Consider the following 21,301-nt stretch of genomic DNA (forward strand, 5'->3'; position numbering starts at 1 on the left):
AGGTAGGGAGCAGCAATGAAGTGTTGGCTAGCGCTGTGTGCTTGTGCCTTGTGATCCGCCTTGCACCCCCTCAGCTGGCCGCCTGTTTCACCAGTCGCAGTGGAGAATGCTGTTCCATCACCAGCACTGAAGTAAGGCTGAGATGCCGCTTGGGGTGTGCATCTGTGTGCATGCATTATTTTGTCTTTCTGGCACTGGCAGCTAGATCTCTTAGGCTGGCCCTGAGGACAGTATTGTTTACTCTGCTTAACACTGGCTCTTCAAGATCTCTGTTCCTTGAGAATTGTTTCAGCTGGAGATGTTTAGGGACTGAAATGGGAACATTACATGCAGAGCAGGAACTCCCACCTCAATCACACAGGAAACGTGTAACCCAACCAAGGCAGCATTCTCATTGCAATAGATCTTGCTATCGCCAGGGTGTGTGTGGTAGGCATCTGTCTTAAGTGAGGACAAGGAAGTTCCTGTTGCCTACGTTTTGTCTCAACAAAGAGAGATGCCTTGTGCGTCTTGAAGAGGCAGTCTAATCTTACTCTGCTATCTCAGAGTATGTTAGGCAAGGCCTTGTAAATACCTGGCTTTGGGGCAGGAAGCCTTAATCCACTTGTTCGCAAACAGTCCCATTGACGTCGGTGGGTGCTGTTTCACCACCAGGATGTGCTTGCATGTTACTGCTGGTGCTATAATAAAAGCTGGAAGTGAGCCTAGTAATTATTACTATGTGTTAATCATTTCGTGTATATTTTCCAATATCTAAAAATATATCAAAACACACCTTTTAAAAACCTCACCCCCCTTAGTCTCAAGCCACCAAATTTACACTGGCAAGATTTACATTTTTCTGGTACCTTCTGGGATGTGTTCCAGGCAGATGACCCTAAGAATAACAGAGTTATCTATAATCATTCAATTGCATTTTCCCCAATGCCCTTCTATATTTTTTTTAGACCTCAGAAAAATCTGGCTCCTTTTAGAAGGATCAGTGCCACCTCTGCTGCTACTTGGCCATGTTTCTGGTGGCGGTGGCTATCATTATGCTTTACTTACTCTGCACAATTTTAATAACGTGCCTATTTTTATTGAACTTCTAATTTGCCCTAAAATACTTCTGCCTACATTAAAAATTATATGCACATTCAGATGATGGTGCTCAAATAAAGAAGTGTTTCAGTACAGATTTTAGAGTTCTTTAAAAAGCTAGGCTGCTAAATGGCCATTCTCAGGGCACTGTGACTCACTAGGGCAGAGGTTGCCAACACGCCACACACAGGTGCTAATGTGCCAGCCAGTATCGCCTACGGTGCCTGCAAAAGGTCTTGGTAAATATATATAACATAAGAGACTGTTTGATCTTCCTGTTCAAATTGTGTTTGCACTTGGCTTGGTTTCTCCTATGTTGAATATGCCCCTCCGTTGAATATGCCTACATTTTTTTGGCTGCCCTGGAGTGGACACCTACCATCTCAGCTGCTCTGAACAGGTAAATTAGGCTACCCCCCAGCAGCCATTTTGACACTTCCTCAAAATATCAAATACGCCACACAGGCCCCAAAAGGTTGGCAACCCTTGCACTACGTTATGTTACCCAATGTAGTTGGAATATAGCATGACACTACCCACCTCCCACCAAAATTGGGAAAAATCAGCTGCAATTCTACATGTAGCTTACAGTGGGAGCAATGAGCTTTAAATGAAGTTTTCAAACATTGGAAGATGGTAGCCTCAAATGGATTCTCCTCTTGTTCACTCCAATAGGCAAGGCTAAGCAGCTTCTAAGCCCCACAGAACACATTAAGAATTGCTTCTGAGTAGGCAGGCACAGGGTGATGCTTACAGTGGGGATAAAAAACTTCTAGCAACAGGCATGGGAGTTAAAGCTGCACCTGTGAACCGCTTGCCCACAAGCAGGGTGGATCATAGATTATTAGCAACACAGAGGTGCAAAATCTGGCCTTTTTTAACTTCAAAAAATCAAGTATTTAGTCCTTTTTAAGATGGAAGGAACACAATGGCAACAATAGCACTGCAACAGAGACACAAATAGATCAGAAGGGTAGAAAGGGTAATCTCTAGTTCTTTGATTTTGTAATCCAACATCTGGGGCTGCATCTCCCATTATCCCTCACTATTAACTGCTTGCTGTGGATTATGTGAGCTGTGATACAACAAGAGATAGGGAGCCATGGTTGAAGGACATTGCTCCAGTCAGTCAGGTAGAGCTCTTTCCCTCAAAGCTTTCTGCCCTCAAGTTATACACTAATAAAACATTCCGTACTCGTGAAAGCTGCTATATACACAATTCTAAGTGCAGGAGCTACACACAACTTTGCTACTGGAGTAATTTATCTGCTGCAAGATGACTGCAGCAGGATTTTGATTTGGCTGTGTGAATTCGAGTTAGTTGTAACAGATAAAGGCAGACCAGAAAGGGGAACTTATTCCACCAAGCAAATCCTAGCTGATGCTCCATTTTTGCAACTGGTTTCTTTTCTTCTTTAATCCGTACACCACCAAAAAAATTCATAATGCTTCAGAGATTGCTACTTATAAACTTGTGGTGGATGATCACTAGAGAGGCCAAAATAATTGGTTCCAATGGGGGCAAGAAATGTGGCTGGTTTAGGAAAACATGTCCTGCCTCAGAATACATTTAAATATAGAAAGAGGAAGGCTGATCTCTGGTAGTAGGGATGGTACACTGATCATCAGGCATTGCAGGAGGGCAATTGCAAAGAAATCCAAGTGTGATGGTGAGCTGAGCTAGATGGTGCAAGACTAGGCTTTTGAGTTTCCAGGCTGACCACAGCCTGTGTCTCTACTTGACCAAATAAATGAACGGATTTTTGCATCAACTGTCACAGTTACAATGAACACCAAAAAGGAGCTTAGGAAGTGCTCCCCCCCCCCTCCGGTTAGGGATCTGGCCCCTGTGCCACACAGCCTAAGTTCAATGAACTAGGAGTGGCCCATTCTGTGGCGCACCTGAATTAAAACGTGAATGTGCTGTCCCCTGCCCTGCTCCACCACCATACACTGCCTGCCCCTCACTTCCACTGCCACCGGAACGGCCCGCTTCTCACCAAAACTCTGCAAGAAAGGGGCATTCTGTGAGTTCTTGGCACTCATCTTCACCCCAGGGGAAGAGGAATAGCAATATTGTGGCCAGCTCTGAATTTTACAGGACTCTCTGGATTCTGGTTTTTATGGGGCTACACAAGTGCAATTATGCTTAATGAGAGGTCAGCTATTTGCCTCATTATCTAGTGCAGTTCACACTGGGATTCCACCTCCTTCCGCATCCACTGCAGCTACAGTCCTAAAGCCAGCATTAATTATAGTTTGGGCGTGACCTTTACAGCGACCGTTTGCTTAGCCTCTGCCTGCTAGAAGATACTTCAAAAGGTTACTACATTCCTATTCAGCTGCAGTATTTGTCCCCTCCAAGTTTGCTTAGGAGCAGCCCCTTGCCCTATTGAAGAGTAACAGTGCAAACCAGATTTCCCTATCCTGGTGTTGTGGACTACAACTCCATTCAGCTCCAGGCAGCACAGCCGATACTCAGGAATGATAGGAGTTGCAGTCCAAAGCTTTCTGGGGGGCACCCCTTGATCTAATCTGAAAAGCACATTTTCCCACAGTGGTAGACATGCCCTCGGAACTGACGCCCCTCCTTCTCCTCTCTTGATTTTCATCCCAGCCTCACGGCCTCAGTGACGCCTGGCAGTCTGTGGACCACCCTGCAAAGGGTCACTCGACCTAGCATGGCCTCAAAGCTGCACCAAACTATAAGCCTGAACGTTCACCTGCCAAAGAGTTGGTGTACTTCTCTCCTACTACTGCTTTGTCACATCAGTATTGGTGAACCTGCTGGACGGCTAACTCCCAGCACAGCCAGTGGTCCAGGATGATGATGAGCTGTAGTGCAGCCACACCCAAAGGGCCACACGTTCCCCACCTCTGATTTACAGAAGGCATTACAATTTAGAAATGGGAAGCCAGGGAGTAAACGACAAGGCTCCATGGACCTAGCTGTTGTTTTCCAACTACATTTTAACACTTGTACCTCCATGCAGCCTCTTCCCACAGCTCAGAACCTCATGGAGCAGCCTGCATCCATCAGGACATCTCAAGAACCTGGCAGCAGAGGGTGGACTCTTTAAAACCAAAGAAACCAAGTTTGTCCCCAGTGAGGGGAGCTTGACATCCTCCATGGGCTCCCATTGACACTTTTTATTTGTCAGTCTTCCCACTCAATGGGAGGGTCAGAGTTCCTTGCTCCCTGTTTGGTACCAACCTGGCTGGCAGAGAAGGTTCAGGGAGAAGGCACAAGAGAGTTAAAGCAATGGGTACAGCAAAAGGCCAAGATAATCTTCCCCTTCCTGAGTCTATTTGGTCTCTTACAAAAAGGGAGAAGAAGGTATGGGGAAGGAACGAGCAGGAACCACCATCTTCCCTGAGTGAAACGCAAAACAGCCCTTGGAACTGTCCTTGGGTCATGGCAGCCACGCACTGGGGAGGACAGGCAACATCTTCCAGGCGCTAGTTCTTGCTGTAGCCAGTGGGGTTCTGTGACTGCCACCTCCACAAGTCCTCACCTGGAAAGGGGCAAGAGAATAACGGCAATGAGTTAAACTGGAATTCGCTACCACGCTGTGGGGGTGGGTGCCACTACGGAGAAGGTCCTTTCCTTGATTTGCAGAGAGATTAGACAAATCCGTGGAGGATAAAACTGAAAATGGCTACTGGTTGTGATAGCTATGGTCTACCTCCAGTGCCAGCGGCTGCGTATAGCTCTGAATACCAGTCGTTGGGAATTGCAAAGGGGGAGAGATGTTGTTGAGCTCAGGTCCTGCTTGTGGGCTTCCCATTGAGGCACCTGGTGGGCTGCTGTGAGAGCAGGATGCTAGGCTAGCTGGGCTGAAGGCCTGACCCTGCAGTATTCTTTGCATGCAGATGTCAATGCAACACCCCACCCCATGAGACTCCAGGTGAACAGTGGTGAGTGAAGCAACTTGGTTGAAATGAGGAGGAGGGAATGGAAACCCATTTATTTCTCCAGCTTCCGCCCCTAGGAGTAAAGAAGGGGGAGGCAAAGGCTGGCAGAAAAGGAGCAGGCAGATGGCCCTCTGTGAGGAGGCTCCACTTACACATTTTGTCCAGGCCAAAAACAGCTTTCCAGCCCAGCTCCCGTTCAGCTAGGGCAGGGTTGGCGTAACAGGAGGCGATGTCTCCTTCCCGACGTGCAACAATCTTGTAGTTTATCTAGAACAAAGACAGCAGCCTGTCCTTAAGCGGAGGGAAACCGACCAGGGGCAGCAGCCAAGATGATAAGACACATTACTATTAGTAGTACTATAATTTTGATTTATTAGTCTCTCACTACAAAATAAAACACTCTCAGACATAACAAATTAAGTGTCACAGGCAAAGAATGAAAATGAAAAAAATACGCATTACATTGAAGCCAATCGTCAACAGCAATAAACAATAAGCCATCAAATGCATGGGAGAAGAGAGTTGGATGGATGTTAATGATGGTGCCAGGTGGACCTCACTAGGGAGAGCATTTTTTCATTTATTTAAAGGCAATCATTGGTAAGCTGCTTAATATTCAATTATCTGCAACCTAATCACAATGGCATTCCTTCCAGAAGACTAAAGCGCTGGTTGACGTTCTCTAGTGTGAGGCTCCTAGACCAAAATGTTGGCTGCTCCCCTCAAAAGCACCCTGCATTCTGCATAGTGGGTGGGCTGGTCGTGCCACTGGCAGAGGGGAGCAATGTGCCTCTCTATAGTCCCAGTATTAAAATTTAAAGGTACACATTTCAGCCCCAGTTTTATGCCCACTCTTTTTAAACAGGGTCGCAGATCAAAGAGGCCATGTTTGCCTCATATCAAAGGAGGCAGATTTTGGATCCCAAAATACTGAAAGCTACCTCAGGTATGGCAGGCATTTATTATTTTAGCACAGGCTAAATAGCCTATGAGCCCCTAAAGCAGGGGTGGGAACCTGTGGCAAGTCATTTGATTCCAATTCCCATCATCCCCATCATCATCTAGAAGGCCACAGGTTCTCCCCAGCCCTGCAGAAAAGTGGATGCAACCCATCAGCCATATATGGAGACCTGGCTTGATAGCCAACCTGATCTTGCTGTCATAACTAGCACTGCGAACAAAACAGCCTGGCAATGGTCTGGTAAGTGCTAAAATGTGTGGGGAGCCTCCAGTCCAGGGGGAAAATGCAGGACTTCTCCAGGCCACTCCCCTTCCTGGCCTTGCTCCACTCTCAAGTGCTTTTGCATTGCTGGAATGTGTCCTTGAACATCTGGAGGGCACCAGGTTGGGGAAGGCTGAACCAGACTCCTGCTTCGTGGTGGGTCCAGCGAGGGTTGGCCAATTGGCAATGCCTTCCTCTCTCTGGTCCCCTTTACCTAGACCCTAACAGGAGTTCAATCCCCCCTCCTGGAACCCAGGTTGTCCCGATACTCTACCTCTCTTCCCGACGCCTTCTCCATTGCCTTCACCATTTGCAGGACTGAGCAGCCGGTGCCGGTTCCAAGGTTGTATATCTGCAAAGATGCAACTCTTGTGACAAAGGCTTTGTCGACCTTATTGCCCTGTGCGGCACTTTCCAGGTGCCTGTCCCGAGGAACTTACAAATATAAGAAAAACTGCACCACAAGGGAAGGGTCTATAGGAAGGAAATGCATTCACTTTTCAGGTACACATCCCTAGAGTTTAGTTTCTGTAGGTTGTGGGAAGTAACTAAGGGGCCATGCCAAAGTCTTCATGGAAAAAGCATTCTGTGAAATGGGAAGTATGCGTAATAATATAGGGTGGTGGAACTTTATTGGCACACACCCCTTCCTAAACTGAGCCCGTCTCCTGAGCAAATTAGGAGAAGTGGCTGGAGTCTGCAAGCAAGGATGCTCCCAAAATCCAGGTAACAGAGGCTCAGTTGACGTGGGCTCCAGCAGAACACAACAGGGATGGAAGCAGTGCTTCTGACCAAGTCTATGCACTTCCCTACCTTGCAGCCACAGTTCTCCTTGAGCTTCTTCAAAGCCGCAATGTGGCCTTTGGCCAGGTCCACCACGTGGATGTAATCCCGGACGCCTGCAGAAGAAGGAGGAAACCCATCAGCCAGCACACTGTCCACCCCCTCTGGGTAGGGTAGGCCTACATCTTGCTTAGTTCAACCTTTGCCAACCTGGTAGCCTCCAGATGATCCCATCAGCCCAGCTAGCTGAGTCGCCACCAGGATGGCGAAGGCTGAACTGGTTTATCATCAGAAGGAGGGATGATAAATACAGACACTATCCTGCTATGAAATGAAAGGAACAACCCAGGGAAGATTTTCCAAGCAGATCATGGATTTGCCAAGTTTGATTTTAAACAGGGCTTCCAAAAAAGAATTATGGGGATTCCGGTTTGCCAAGGGTGCTGGGAGCTGTTAGGAGACCCCCTATTCCCCTCCCAGTGCTTCAATTCCCAGGGAAGAGGGATTGTTAAACCACTCTGGGAATGAGACTCTCCCCAGGCCACACCCCTCACAGGCTATGGCTTGCAACCAGACTGCTTTCGCCTGGCTGGAAGGTGCTCTGCTTCTTGGTTGCCTGGATGGAAGACAGAGACAGGTGTTTCAAAACTAGCCTATTGTAATGGTAAAGGGACCCCTGACCATTAGGTCCAGTCGTGGCCGACTCTGGGGTTGCGGCGCTCATCTCGCTTTATTGGCCGATGTACAGCTTCCGGGTCATGTGGCCAGCATGACTAAGCCGCTTCTGGTGAACCAGAGCAGCGCACGGAAATGCTGTTTACCTTCCCACCGGAGTGGTACCTATCTAGCTACTTGCACTTTGACATGCTTTTGAACTGCTAGGTGGGCAGGAGCAGGGACCGAACAACGGGAGCTCACCCCGTTGTGGGGATTCGAACCGCCGATCTTCTGATCAGCAAGTCCTAGACTCTGTGGTTTAACCCACAGTGCCACCCACATCCCTTTATAAGGGGACAATTCATGTTCATTGCTCCACCCATGTTTGCTGTTCCTGGCCCTGCCCTTCACTGGCCTGTGACCCTCAGAAGGTTCCCCTTAAAGTTTTCCCATCTTTGCCCTAGAACACATACAAAAAGAGAAAACACCCCCGTGCCTATATGTTTCTATAAACCACTAGGGTTAGAGGCCCATAACCACTCTGGCTTCCACATCTCCAAACTTCCCAGTGCCCAGCGTATTTCAAGTAGATTTGGGGGTGGAGGTATCTTTCCTTTCAAGCTAGGGTGATTCCAAGCAACTCACCAGTCCCATCCACTGTATCATAGTCATCCCCAAATACACTCAGGTACTCTCGGCGCCCCACAGCCACCTGGAGTGAACAGAAGGAAGAAACGACAGGAGGGCACAGGAGTTAGCAGGAGAAACGCCCTGTGCAAGAGGTGGAGCAGAGCAAACTCTCTCAGGGGGGGTCTTGGGTACCTGAGCAACGTAGGGCATCAGGTTGTTTGGGGTGCCCTGGGGGTCCTCACCAATCCTCCCCGACTCGTGGGCTCCAATGGGGTTGAAGTATCGCAGGAGAACCGCGTTCCAGTCCTGAGAGAAGCAGCAGAAGAGATTGGATCAGAAAATACCGCCCAGGAGAGCTGTATGGAGGACTCTGGGACTTTCTTTCTAGTTCTGCCTTGCACAAGTCTGACTTCAGAGGCATGAGATGAAAAGCTTTTATTTATAGTGGTATCAGAAAAAGTAACATGTCACTCAAAGGTACAAAGAGGTAAAGCCACTTCTGAGGATCTGGCCACTGTTTGGTGGCCATGGATCAATGATCCACTTAAATATTATATGCCCAGATACAATTCATTTATATGGAATTACTTGTAACCAATCTCTGGCTTATGTCAATTATATTTTAAATATATGTTTTTATATACTGGGGCAGATAAATTGAGCTAAACGGATAGGCTTATGCTGGTATTATAAGGCCATGTACTTGTGGATTCTTAATATATGCCTTTCTTTCCATTAGTTCCAGAAGTAATTAAATAAAATTAATGCTATCTGAGTTTTTGCAAAAATGACAATAAAGATTATTTTAGAAGAAAAATAACCCAGAAAATACTGCTGAGGACAATTGTACCCCTGCGTGATAAGGGGGTTGGTGGTGTGGTACGTTGCTCACTCACCGGCTCTGCCTTGCACAAGTCTCGGATCATCTCCTCGATGAAATACTTGGATTTCCCGTAAGGGTTTGTGCAGCCTCCCACAGGGTGGTTTTCGTCAAGGGGGAGGTAGGCCGGGTCGCCGTATACTGTGGCTGAGCTGCTGAACACAATGTTCTTGACCCCGTGCTCTTTCATGGCCTGCGGAGGAATGCAGACAACCTAAGCTCAGTGCTCTTCCTCCAGACGTCTCTGGATGTTGTTGGACTGCAACATCCACCATCCCCGACCACTGAGATGGCTCCAGTCTAACAAGAGTCGGGGAGCGAAGGTCGAAGGGCACTGAGCTAGCCAGGCTCCATTTAGCAGGGTTCTGTTTGAAAGTGATTCCTCAAGAGCAGGAAGAAGCCCTGATGATGGGTGAACAGCACTTCCCCAGGCCAGGGCAGGCCAACAGATGGGACACATCCAACCCCTGCCCAGCCTTCCTCCAGGCCAACATGGTGCCTTGAGTGACACTATGGAAAGTCTGTCGCACGTGATGCCGGAAGCACCTTTGGGCTGCTCTGACAGGCGTCTGTGCCACACGCGAGATGGGCCTGCTACAGTTGACATCCTCCCGCAAACCCAGACTTATAAAAGAAGCCTTACAAATCCTGGTGGAATAAGCCATGTTCCTGCTCACCTCCAGCAATCGGATGGTCCCAGTCAGGTTCACTTTGTAATATTCCAGCGGCATCTGGACAGACTCTCCCACAGCCTTGAGGCCTGCAAAATGCATCACGGCAGAGAAATTGTGCTGAGGGGAAACAGAAGGGGGAGCTGCGTTAGGAATACTTCTGTGGAAGCTACAGTATGTTTTCTATTTATACGTGCCCATTAAAAAAAAAAAAAAGTTCCCCTAATGAAAAGCCAGAAGAGGGCAAAAAGCGCCTGTGGTGCTTTTTTTTAATGAGAAACGCCATTTTATGTACTGATTTCAAAGGGCTTTTGGCCCAAGCTTGCAAACACACACACACCAGAGCCAGATGTCCTGCATCTCTGGCAGAAGAGCCAGATGCCAGCCTGACACAACCCACAACAGGGCTGCGTGGCTCCTGAGTGGTGCAGATGCCACTTCGGAGTTCTGGGATTGACAGGCATCTCTCGTGGCTCCCCAGCAAAGCCCAAGGAGGCACATCTGGCGCTTTTGCCACATATCTTTAGATGCCAGGTGAAAATGTTTTTCTAGAAACAGGCCTTTGGCTAATTAACATCCCATGTGTTTGTGGGAAAGGGGGCTATTGGTTTCTTTTTGTTCTTGTTTTTACTATGTATTTACAAAATACAAAATTATCATGTTTCGAACCACCCTGTGATCCTTCAGGTGAATGGCGGTATACAAAATAAATAAATAAATGGGCCAGAAATAAACACAGCAGGGGTGTTGGGGGAGCAGCATGGCAGCGACACAAAGATGCACGCACATTGGGAACAATAAAATCTCCCCAGAGGCTGAAAGGAATGCTGTGGGGAGGGAGGGGGGTGAGCAGACAGCAGAGGGAAGAGAGATGGAACCCCTTTCCTGCCAGCCCAAAGTGTAGTCCAAGACAGTGAAGACAGGAGATCTAGGGGACCACCACTGAGGAGGCCCTGATGCCACCCAGAGAACAAAAAGTAAGCCAGAATAGTGCCCCCACTGGCAGGGCAGAGGGGGCGATGCTCTGACCCATCTCAATAGGTGTAATGGGGAAGGAAACATTAACCTCACCTTCTTGAAGAGGTTGTGGAGACCTGCCTCATCGAGGACATCCAGTTCCTGGAATGGGATCTTCTTGCCCACGATCTCCTCCACCCGCTGAATACTCTCGGGGACCGTGCTGCCCCCTGGGGAGAAAGACTGTTTTTGACACCATCCCAGAGTGGACCCAATTCCCAAATCATTGCTGTCCTCTACAATGAGGAAGACTTAGTGGTGCCTTTTGGGGGGCAGAAACACAGGGGCCCCCACTCAGCAGAGTAAACAGTTGGGGGACCCTCAAATACGGAACGGCTGGGTTAATGTTCACGTTGTGAGGTAAATACATGTTTCCATCTAAGGACTTAAATTATCCTAACAGCACTACTGAAAGGACTCACACATCCAGATCTACGACCCCCTTCTTAGGATTGGAATAGGCAACTGGTGGTCCAGGAGCTTGGTCTGGCCCTCAGGGACTTTCCATCCACGTTCCAGCCTAGAGCAGGGATGGGGAACCTGTGCTGCCCCCCCCAATTGTTGGACTTCAACTCCTATCAGTCCCAGCCAGGATAGTCAATGGTTAAGGAATGATGGTTGCTGTAGTCCAACAAACATCTGGAGGTTTCCCCTCCTTGTCCTAAAGAGTTAAATAAACCTGTTTTTGTGAATGGGTGAGTGCAGCCAATGTTGCTGCTCTTGATCCCTTCCACAGGTGGAGCAATAGTGGCCTGGTCAGATGACTGGCTGAGGTGCAGAAAAGCAAAATCCTACCACTGACCCAGTTGCTGTTCATGTGGGGAGGTTGGATGAAAAAAGGAGAGCTTTTGTCTGTGTGGTGCAGTGGTTAAGAGCGGTAGTCACGTAATCTGGGAAACCGGGTTCGCGTCTCCGCTCCTCCACTTGCAGCTGCTGGGTGACCTTGGGCCAGTCACGCTTCTTTGAAGTCTCTCAGCCCCACTCACCTCACAGAGTGTTTGTTGTGGGGGAGGAAGGGAAAGGAGAATGTTAGCCGCTTTGAGACTCCTTAAAGGGAGTGAAAGGCGGGATATCAAATCCAAACTCTTCTTCTTCTTCTGTATCTCAAGTGAGTGAATGGGGAGGCCTAGGAAGAGGAAGGCCAAAGCCTGTGTTGCCACGCTGGGAAAGAGAGGGTTAAAGAGCCCTTTGCCTCTGCAAATCAGTGGGTGGAGCTAATGTTTCTGGCCTATGGGGCTTTGCTCAGTTATGAATCTCCCTTTGCTGAGTTGGACTATTGGAAGGGCCATAGCTCAGTGGTCGAGCATCTGTCTTCCATGCAGAAGGTCCCAGGTTCAATCCCCGGCATCTCCAGGTAGGATTCCTAGAGAGCTGCTGCCAGTCACTGTAGACAACCCTGAGCTAGATAGACCAATGGCCTGAGCTCAGCTGAAGGCAGCTTCCTGCATTCCTAGAGGTCCATCTCGTTCATCAAAGCTCAACCTCAGGTCCCCAGATGTTACTGAACTACAACTCCCATCATCCCCAGCCACCTTTGCCAGTGGCCAGGGATAATGGGAGGTGCAGTCCCAACAGAATCAAAGGACCCACAGTTGAAGAAATCTGGTCTTCATGAAATGGTAGCGGCTCTCCATGGTTTCAGGAGATGGGACTTCTCCATTCTTCTGGATACGCATCAGGTGTGATCTAGCAGGCCTCTTTTGCCAGGGATTGAACGTGGGACCTTCTACATCCAAAGCAGGTGCCCTACCACTGAGCTATGGCCCTTCTCTAAATCCCCATCAAACCAGTTGCTGCCAGCCCTGGCCTTGGCTGCCTCCTTACCTCGGATGGCATTGTGGAAATTGTCAAGGACCACAGGGGTGTAGCCGGCCTCAGCCAGTTCCAGAACGCAGTGGCTCCCGATGTAGCCGGCTCCACCCGTCACAAGGATCTTTTCCGACATCGTCACCTGAAAGGGGACATGGAAGCTGCTTCAGAGAGGAGGGATGGGGGCCTTCATGGGAACCTCAGGGCTGCAGAAGCTTTCACAGAGGACCTAGGAAGGATGTCAGTGCCCCCAACTGATATCTGCCTGGATGGCACAAGAGGCGAAAATCCAGCCTGAGTCAAGGCAGGTGTTGCATAGAATGAATGCACACAGCTTTCATATATCGTGATGGCACTGGGGAGATCATGACATTCTTTTCAGGCCCAGAAGTCAGCAACCTGAGAGTTTTGGCTCATATTTAATAAGGGAACATAGCAAGTTTCTAGTCTTTAAGACTGCAACGGCAGGCTTGGAAATCAGACAGCGCCTGGTGATGTTTCAGAAGATGGGCTTCCAGTGGTGCTGAGGTACTCAGGACACTAAAACTGCGCTAAGACACTGCAGGGTTGTTGTGAAGAGAACCATGATGCCTTTGGGCGCCCTTTGCATGCTAAACAGAAATAGGGGAGTGTTGTCTTCTCTGAAGATGTGACATTAACGCCACAGGATGAAACCCCCTCCAAGCCTGCCTCCTTCCTTCCCACAACTTCCCTCCACCTCAATGCAATTTGGAGTAAATTGCAACATTTACTTCATCATCTATTTCCCACTCCTTTGGGGTCCTCTGGAGGGTAGATGCTATACAGAACCAACACTGTCCTTAGCCAGGGACCAAAGAAACTTGCAGTTCGTGCGAGTGGTGAAAATATAGTCATCTGGGAGAGGACAGGATCAACCACTCCGGGGGGGGGGGGAGTTGGACTCTGACCAGGGCAATGAGTCACTTTGTTGAGATCCACCCTGTTTTGCCCAAGAACCAAAGAGTGGGTTGCCAACACCACAGGGCAGCTGCCCAAAAGCACACCTCTGGGCATGTGAGCCTCTTCGCAGTCGGCAGATACATGGGTCAGCCCCACCTTTCTGCCCACTGAAAGAGGTTTCTGTCCTTCTGCTCCCTGGAGAGAAAGGCGGGGCTGGAGCAGGAAGGGGTGGACGGGTGTTTCATCCTCCCAAATGGACAATTTTTTTTCCAGAGAACAGACAAGCTTTTAGTCTTCTTGAGCTGGCAAAGTTCAGCGTCTTGCTTGGAATAGAATCCCTCAGAGTAGCAGCTGAGAAGACTAAGCCAACTAGACAAACTGGGCTCACTCCAAAGGCCAACGGAAAGAATATCCAAACACACATACACAGAGAAAAGCATTCATGTTGGGGGAAAATCATCGCAGAGATGTGGCTGGGCTGTTAGGCTTGGACTAAGGTCCAAATTGAGCCTCAGGCATGCTCCTGAGCAGCCTTGGCCAGATTACCCCAGAGCCTCAGTTGTCTTCATCTGCAAAATGGGGATACATTGGATCTCTGTCTATTTCTGGATCCAGCAAGAGCGCCCTGTCCTTAGCTTTAAAGCCCTTCTTGGCCTTGCTCCCTCCTCATCCCACGGCTCATAGTATTCAATAAACCCTTGTCCGTGATCTTCCCTCCTTCAGTTCCACCACCCTAAACCAACCAAACGTTTTCTCAAAAGATTTCATTCTTCCTCTGTCTGCTAGAAACTGCCTCCTACAATGCCAGCCTGATACCACCTCTCCCCCTTCAAAACCCACCCCCATCATTTTTGTGAAATCTTTGGCACAACCCTACCCCAATATCCTACTGAAGCCACATGCAACTGAAAGGGATACATATTTTATCCCCATTTCCTCCCTTCCTCTGTTGCATCTGCTGCCCACTGAGTCAAATTACAGATTGGAAATGCCATGGGGGCAATGACTTATACATTGTAAAGTGCTGATACCACTATGGAAATGAACGATTGAAAACTAAACTAAAAACAAGGTGAGAACAAGGTCATGGAAGAGATGCAGAGCATGGCAAACTGAAACCAGAAACATGCCTAATGTCCAGGCCAGCCTCCCTTAACCTCGTTCTCTCCACATGCTTTAGGCTAGGCTGATGGAACCCAGATCATCTGGAGGAGAGCACCTGGTTGAGAAAGGCTGGTTTAGACACCCAGCAGAGGAAATACGAAGGACCCAAGTGTACATCTGATGCCCATTAACATAACTCTTACAAAGGCATCCGCCACAAAATCCCCACCACTTCCTAAAAGAGAAAAAGGAACAGGCGTGAGGAAATGGCTGGCAAATGACTATGGCTGGCAAAAAGAACTGCAGTTCAGCGGTCGAGCACCTTTGCATGCCAACAATCCCAGGTTCAATCCCCAGCTTCTCCAAGTGGGACAGACCCCCATACAAAACCCTGCAGAGCCACTGCTAGTTGCAAGAAGGACCAGCTTCCCATGTTCATAAGCTCCTATGACGAGCATATGAGCTTCTTCCAGGGCCTCAGGCCCATTTTCACACCATAATAAAGCAGTTGTATGGACTTTGGCGCTCCTGCAAGCACATTTGATCCAATATAGTATTTGGATTATTATTTTTACTATTTTAAATCATGATTAGCCAAAACAGTAGCCCTGGTGATAGCCAGCAGCTATGATGCTTCCCCCCTGCCATTTCTCCTGGCTGAACAGACCATCTGCTTAGCCCCTTCTGGGACTGCCCTGGCGTAACCTCACTTGCGCCTCCGCCCAAAACCATGTTTTCAATCCGTTTCTGCTTTATAATCTGCAACCTTTGCTGCAGGGTGATTAACGTTTAAGCTTTGATTGCCAGGACAGGCAATGGATATACTGTGCTTCCGACAACCATGCAGTTCCCAGCACCCTCCAAATTAGCCAACTTTTAAAAATAGGTTGACAGGTTCTGCTCCTGCTCCTTTAACAACAGCCTGAAAAGCACAAATGTAACAGAGAAAGCTTTTCCCATTTCTGTGTATCTTTATGTCTGGAAAAGCTACACTTGCTGGTGGTTGTTGTTGTTTTTTCAGGAGCAGGGAGGTTAAAATGTTGCTGGCTCAATTCCTGCATTGCTACTTTTGCAGTGAACAAGAGAATTAAGCTCCGTGCCAGTTCAATCTACTTTCTGGCCCACATCGCAGGTATGTTGAAACACAGTCACACCCTGTGGGTGTGCAGAGTCAGTTGCATGGCTGGGAGCCAACCTGCTTCAGAGAACAGGATATGGAGAAACCAAAGTCACACAGTTCCTGGTCAGAGATAAAAGGGGGAGTGGCATGATGGACTGGAACTCACCTGGGGAGGCCAGATACCTGCAAGTGGAAATAAAGCCTTAGGAGGAACGGCTGAGGGAGTTGGGTAAGTTTAGCCTGGAGAAGAGAAGGCCGAGAAGTGATGATAGCCATCTTCAAATATATGAAGGACTCTCCTTCACTGGGGGTTTTTAAACAGAGGTTGACTAGCCATCTTTCAGGGATTCTTTATCTGTAATTCCTGTATTGCAGGAGGCTGAACTTGGAGTCTCCTCCAACTCTACAATTCTATGATAATTAGACTCTCCTAAACAGTAATCATTAGAATAGTAGATGGATTCAGGCATGGACTTTTCATATTATTATTAATTAGATGTATTGGTCACCTTTTTTTAACAAGGTAACTCAAAGCAACTTACGGTATATAAGCAAAGAAACACATACAGTGGTACCTCTGGTTAAGTACTTAATTAGTTCTGGAGGTCTGTTCTTAACCTGAAACTGTTCTTAACCTGAAGCACCACTTTAGCTAATGGGGCCTCCTGCTGCTGCTGTGCCGCCGGAGCATGATTTCTGTTCTCATCCTGAAGCAAAGTTCTTAACCAGAAGCACTATTTCTGGGTTAGCGGAGTCTGTAACCTGAAGCGTATGTAACCTGAAGCGTATGTTACCTGAGGTACCACTGTACAGTAAAACCAGCATAAAAGAAAAACATTTGAAGCAAAATCAAAAGGGTGATTCTATCAAGGAGACCACAGATAATTAACAGCCAAATGTTTTTCTAAGCTATGTAATGATGGTGCCAGGCAAGCATCCCTGGAGAGAGCATTCCACAAGCTGGGAGCCACCACAGAAAAGACCCGGTCTTGTGTTGCCACCCTTGGACATCCTGAGGAAGGAACACACGATTAAGGGCTTCAGATGACACTCACTGGGTCCAGGTTGGTTCAGAGGAGACTTTAGAAGGTGGTAGGTATACAAGCTGTGCTGTAGCTACACCAGCAGTGCCACACCAAGACCATCTGGCTCTGCTGGCATACCTTGAGTACACACAGCCCTCTCTTCCACAATTTGAGCGCAATTCTAACAGCCCAATAAATGAGGACAAGTTAAGGTGACTCAGTTATGTGAGAAGAACCACAAGCTGTCAACAACTGTAGGAGAAGCAGGAATAAAGCTGATTTGAGTCAGACCTTGTACAAACAACAGAAAGAGACACTGTGATGGGCAAGATGCAGAAATCCAGGTAGTAGATCAACTAGCAGGAACACAAAAGCATGTATAATACAGACAGGTCTTTATTGGCATGTCTGTGAATTTTGACAGGTACAAATTGCTTTAAACCAGATTGTGGAGACATGTCTAGAAAATTTCTTTATTCTTGTAATGACCAGAAAAATCTTCTGTCATATCATTAATGAACCTTGTACAGCTTCCGTTTATTAACTGGCAAGAGCCAACATTTATCCTAAGTTACAAGCATGCTCGCAGCTCACAGCATCTGCATCGCTGAAGGGGTGCCTTTTCCTTAATCTGAAATCTCCCGCTTCCAACCACTATTTGTTCTGAAACCTGTATGCTGGAGGGGGCAGGGGCAGGGGCAGGGGCAAAGATTTTGATCAAGGAAATAGCACCAGAGGGAAATTTCAACCACTTCCCTTATCTTCAAGGCAGCTATGCAGTGCTGGTTATTAAGTAACCAAAAAGATAAGCCATGGTTTGGCTTGACATGTTGTCTGAACCCAGGCTCATGGTTTAGCTCCCCTGGACTAACCATGAGCTGTAAACCATAGGTTCAAACCACCAGCTCTGTTTCAGATAACATGCTAAGTAAGGCAAACAGTAGCTTGTCCTGGCACATCTACAGATTGACTGGCAGGGAGCAAAGTGACCTCAATCTCCTCTCCCACAGCCCATGCATTTGTGCTCATCCATGGCTTGGCTCAGCATGATGTGCAAAGTCTTTATTGCCCATAGTATCACACCAACATGATGCAAGAATATGAAGATGAAGGGGTGGAGCTATGCAGGTCCAACTTGCTCATTTCTCAGTGGCACTCACTCACCCAGTTCTGTATGTGAAAGCTCAGTCTGGGATAAAGTTGAAAGTGCACCAAACCTTCCTGACAACGAAAGGGCAGGGGTGGGGAAACTGTTAAGACTCCAGCTCCCATCATCCTTCACCTTTGGCCATGCGGGCTGAGGCTGATGGGAGCTGGAGTCCAACAACATCTGGAGGGCCACAGGTTACAATGCCAAGAATGACTTCAATATGATATCTTTGATTTTTTATTTTATGGTTCAATTTCAAATACAAGGGAAAAGTGAGTATAACATGAAACATATCCTGTATAGAACTTACGTTCCAAAAACATCACACATACACTATGTAAAAGAATGAATATTTACTACCCCCTTCTCTCCCCCCCACCATATACTGTATACAGCATTCAAATTTCACATTGAATAAAAACGATCTGTAAAAAAAAAAAGACTATGATCTGAAAACATATTTGTGATCCAAGAAATTCTTTAATAAAAACAATTTTTAAAAAAGAACTTGCATTCCAAACAAAGCACACAGGTGTAGCCTCAGAGGGATAGGAAATGTTCTGCCACACACCTTAATATCACCCCAAACAGCCATCAAACCACAATATACTCCCAGCACAAGTCAAGTGCAGCAAGGGGCTTAATCCCAAGTACATCAATTTTAATGAAAGAAAAGACATGAGAACCACATTGCTTCAACAACAACAGCATCCTCTAATCTAACAAACCCTTTAGTAATCTGTTACAATGTATTAATATGCCAAACTCAAGAGTAACAGCTTGTATAGACACAACTTTGAGGACATCGTCCACACTCCAGATATTTCCATGCTGGCTGCTACTAGAAGGAAATTTTTCCTTTACAGAAAAGTTCATCACTGCAGAGAAGCAAAATCTTCCCTCTATATGTGATGCTAGATGATCTGAAACCTACAGACAGAGATTATGTAATGGGGAAAGTGCATCTCTGTGTAAAGAAAACATTGGGGTACACTGAACACACCTGGCTCCCTGCAACACACTGGTTTCTCCTACTACTTCCTATTCTAAAACATAGGAAGTTGCCTTCTGCAGAGTCAGACTATTGGTCTATTTGGTTTATTATTGTCTTTTACACTGACAGGCAACTACAGTGGTACCTCTGGTTACAGACACTTCAGGTTACAGATGCTTCAGGTTACAGACTCCGCTAACCCAGAAATTGTATCTCAGGATAAGAACTTTGCTTCAGGATGAGAACAGAAATCGTGCGGCAGCAGCAGCAGGAGGCCCCATTAGCTAAAGTGGTACCTCGGGTTAAGAACAGTTTCAGGTTAAGAACAGACCTCCGGAAGGAATTAAGTTCTTTACCTGAGGTACCACTGTAACTGCCTTGCAGGGTTTCAAGCAGGTATGCTTCCCATGTCTACCTGGAAATGCTGAGCATTGAACTTTGGACCTTTTGCATGAACAGCATGTGCCCCAGGCACTGAACCCTGCCCTCTGCCATAGCCAACATTTAGCTGGTTATAACTTTAGAGGAAAAGCACAAAAGTTATTATGGCATAAGCTTCCACTGAGTAATTTGTTCGTCTTTTATTAGGTGCAACGACAGTCGGTTATAAATATAATGGATTGTCCACAGTTTGAAGTGATCCAGACCAGCATGTGGAAACAGCAGATAAACATGCCTTGCTTTGATTTTAACACACAGGTGTTTACTTGAATACTACTAGAAGCAAGATGCCAACTCTGCCTCCGGATGTTTAATTTCTGGAGATTCAGGAAAAAGCAAGAATAGGAATGCCGACTAACCTCCCCACTCACCCTCCACTAGCTCTTGCAATGTAATTACCCCAAAAGCAAACAGGAAATGTAGGAATACGGAGAACTGCCTATACTGAGTCAAATCATTCGTGCATCTTGTGTGCCTTGACTAACAGTGGCTCTCCAGGGTTTCAGGCACAGGCCAGCCCCCAGCCCTATCTGGAAATGCCAGGGATTGAACCTAACACCTTCTGGGTGCAAAGCAGATGCTCCACCCCTGAGTTATTGCCCTTGAAGAGGTTTAAGACAGGTATCGGGAAGTAAATGGAGACAGCTGTATTGTTTCACAGCAGGTGGACACATGATGGAAACGATCAGGTGAAGGCTTTCCTTTGCATGGAGGTACAGCAGGCCGGAAAGGCTGCTCATTTGCCAATACTCCAGCCTGCTGTTAAAGGCACACGAGCAGAGCCATCAGGAAAAGGTGGCAACCTGATTGCACAAAGGCTACCCGGGCTGCTGACCTCCCTCGCTGAACACCAAGAGATCCTATTAACCCCCCCTAAAAACTCCCCCACCCCGCTTTTAGGATGAGCAGCATCCCTCGAACAGCCTGGCATGTATTAAATCAAAACCTCAGTCAGTAGCATCTTCCTCCCTACGAGGTTTCAAATTGCCAGGGCCCTCCATTTCATTCAGAAATATATAAAAATGCACACACACTGCCCGGTCCCGCCTCCCAAACTCCCACACTCACCAGCAGCTCTGAAAGCGCCTCCAATTCAACAGGGGCGCATTCTTCGGCGCGTCTCCTTTAAGAGCTCCTGGGTCCCCCTCCTCCCTTGTTCCCTCCTGGCCCCGCCCCGGCCCGTAGCGTGGCGACACGCAGCAGCTTCCCCATGGAAACGTGTCACTCTTCTCCCGCCCCGTCCCCGCCCCCCGCTACGGGAAGAGGCAAGAGCCAAAAACAGCCAAGCCATCAGCCATTGGATATAGACAAGTCGGCGCTGTCCTTCTCCCGGCCAGGCATCGGCTAGGCAGAGACCTGCTCAGCTCCAAGCTGCATTGTGACTGGCCTTGAGCACCTTCTCTGCTTGGCTTCGGAGGCAGCCTTCTCCAACAAGGGATCCCCAGATGCAGCTGGGCTACCCCATCATCCCTAACCAGCAGGGCCAGCGGTGAGGGATGCTGGGAGTTGTAGTCCAACATCTGGAGACCCAAGGCTGAGAAAGGATGCCCTAAGTGCACCTTGCCAACAAAGGTCCGTATAGTTAAAGCTATGGTTTTCCCAGTAGTGATGTATGGAAATGAGAGCTGGACCATCAAGAAGGCTGATTGCCGAAGAATCGATACTTTTGAATTATGGTGCTGGAGGAGACTCTTGAGAGTCCCATGGACTGCAAGAAGATCAAATGTATCCATTCTGAAGGAAATCAGCCCTGAGTGCTCACTGGAAGGACAGATTGTGAAGCTGAGGCTCTAATACTTTGGCCACCTCATGAGACGAGAAGACTCCCTGGAAAAGCCCCTGGTGTTGGGAAAGATGGAGGGCACAAGGAGAAGGGGACGAC

The 21,301-nt window shown here is 47.8% G+C and overlaps 1 protein-coding gene across 1 annotated transcript; it reads right to left on the minus strand.

Annotated features, from left to right (window-relative positions):
* Positions 1-4,210: 4,210 nt before the first annotated feature.
* GALE (UDP-galactose-4-epimerase) lies at positions 4,211-20,637 on the minus strand. The gene is made up of 11 exons (XM_083511866.1): positions 20,488-20,637; positions 12,680-12,806; positions 10,910-11,025; positions 9,845-9,958; positions 9,184-9,360; positions 8,480-8,593; positions 8,303-8,369; positions 7,031-7,116; positions 6,492-6,569; positions 5,148-5,262; positions 4,211-4,595 (listed from the first exon to the last, which is right to left on the minus strand). Exons 2-11 carry the CDS (start codon positions 12,798-12,800, stop codon positions 4,540-4,542), a joined length of 1,044 nt encoding a protein of 347 aa, XP_083367992.1. The 5' UTR covers positions 12,801-12,806; positions 20,488-20,637; the 3' UTR covers positions 4,211-4,539.
* Positions 20,638-21,301: the final 664 nt, after the last annotated feature.

The sequence above is a fragment of the Podarcis liolepis genome, assembly GCF_965112155.1.
Source record: "Podarcis liolepis genome assembly, chromosome: 7".
NCBI classification, from domain to species: Eukaryota; Metazoa; Chordata; class Lepidosauria; order Squamata; family Lacertidae; genus Podarcis; species Podarcis liolepis.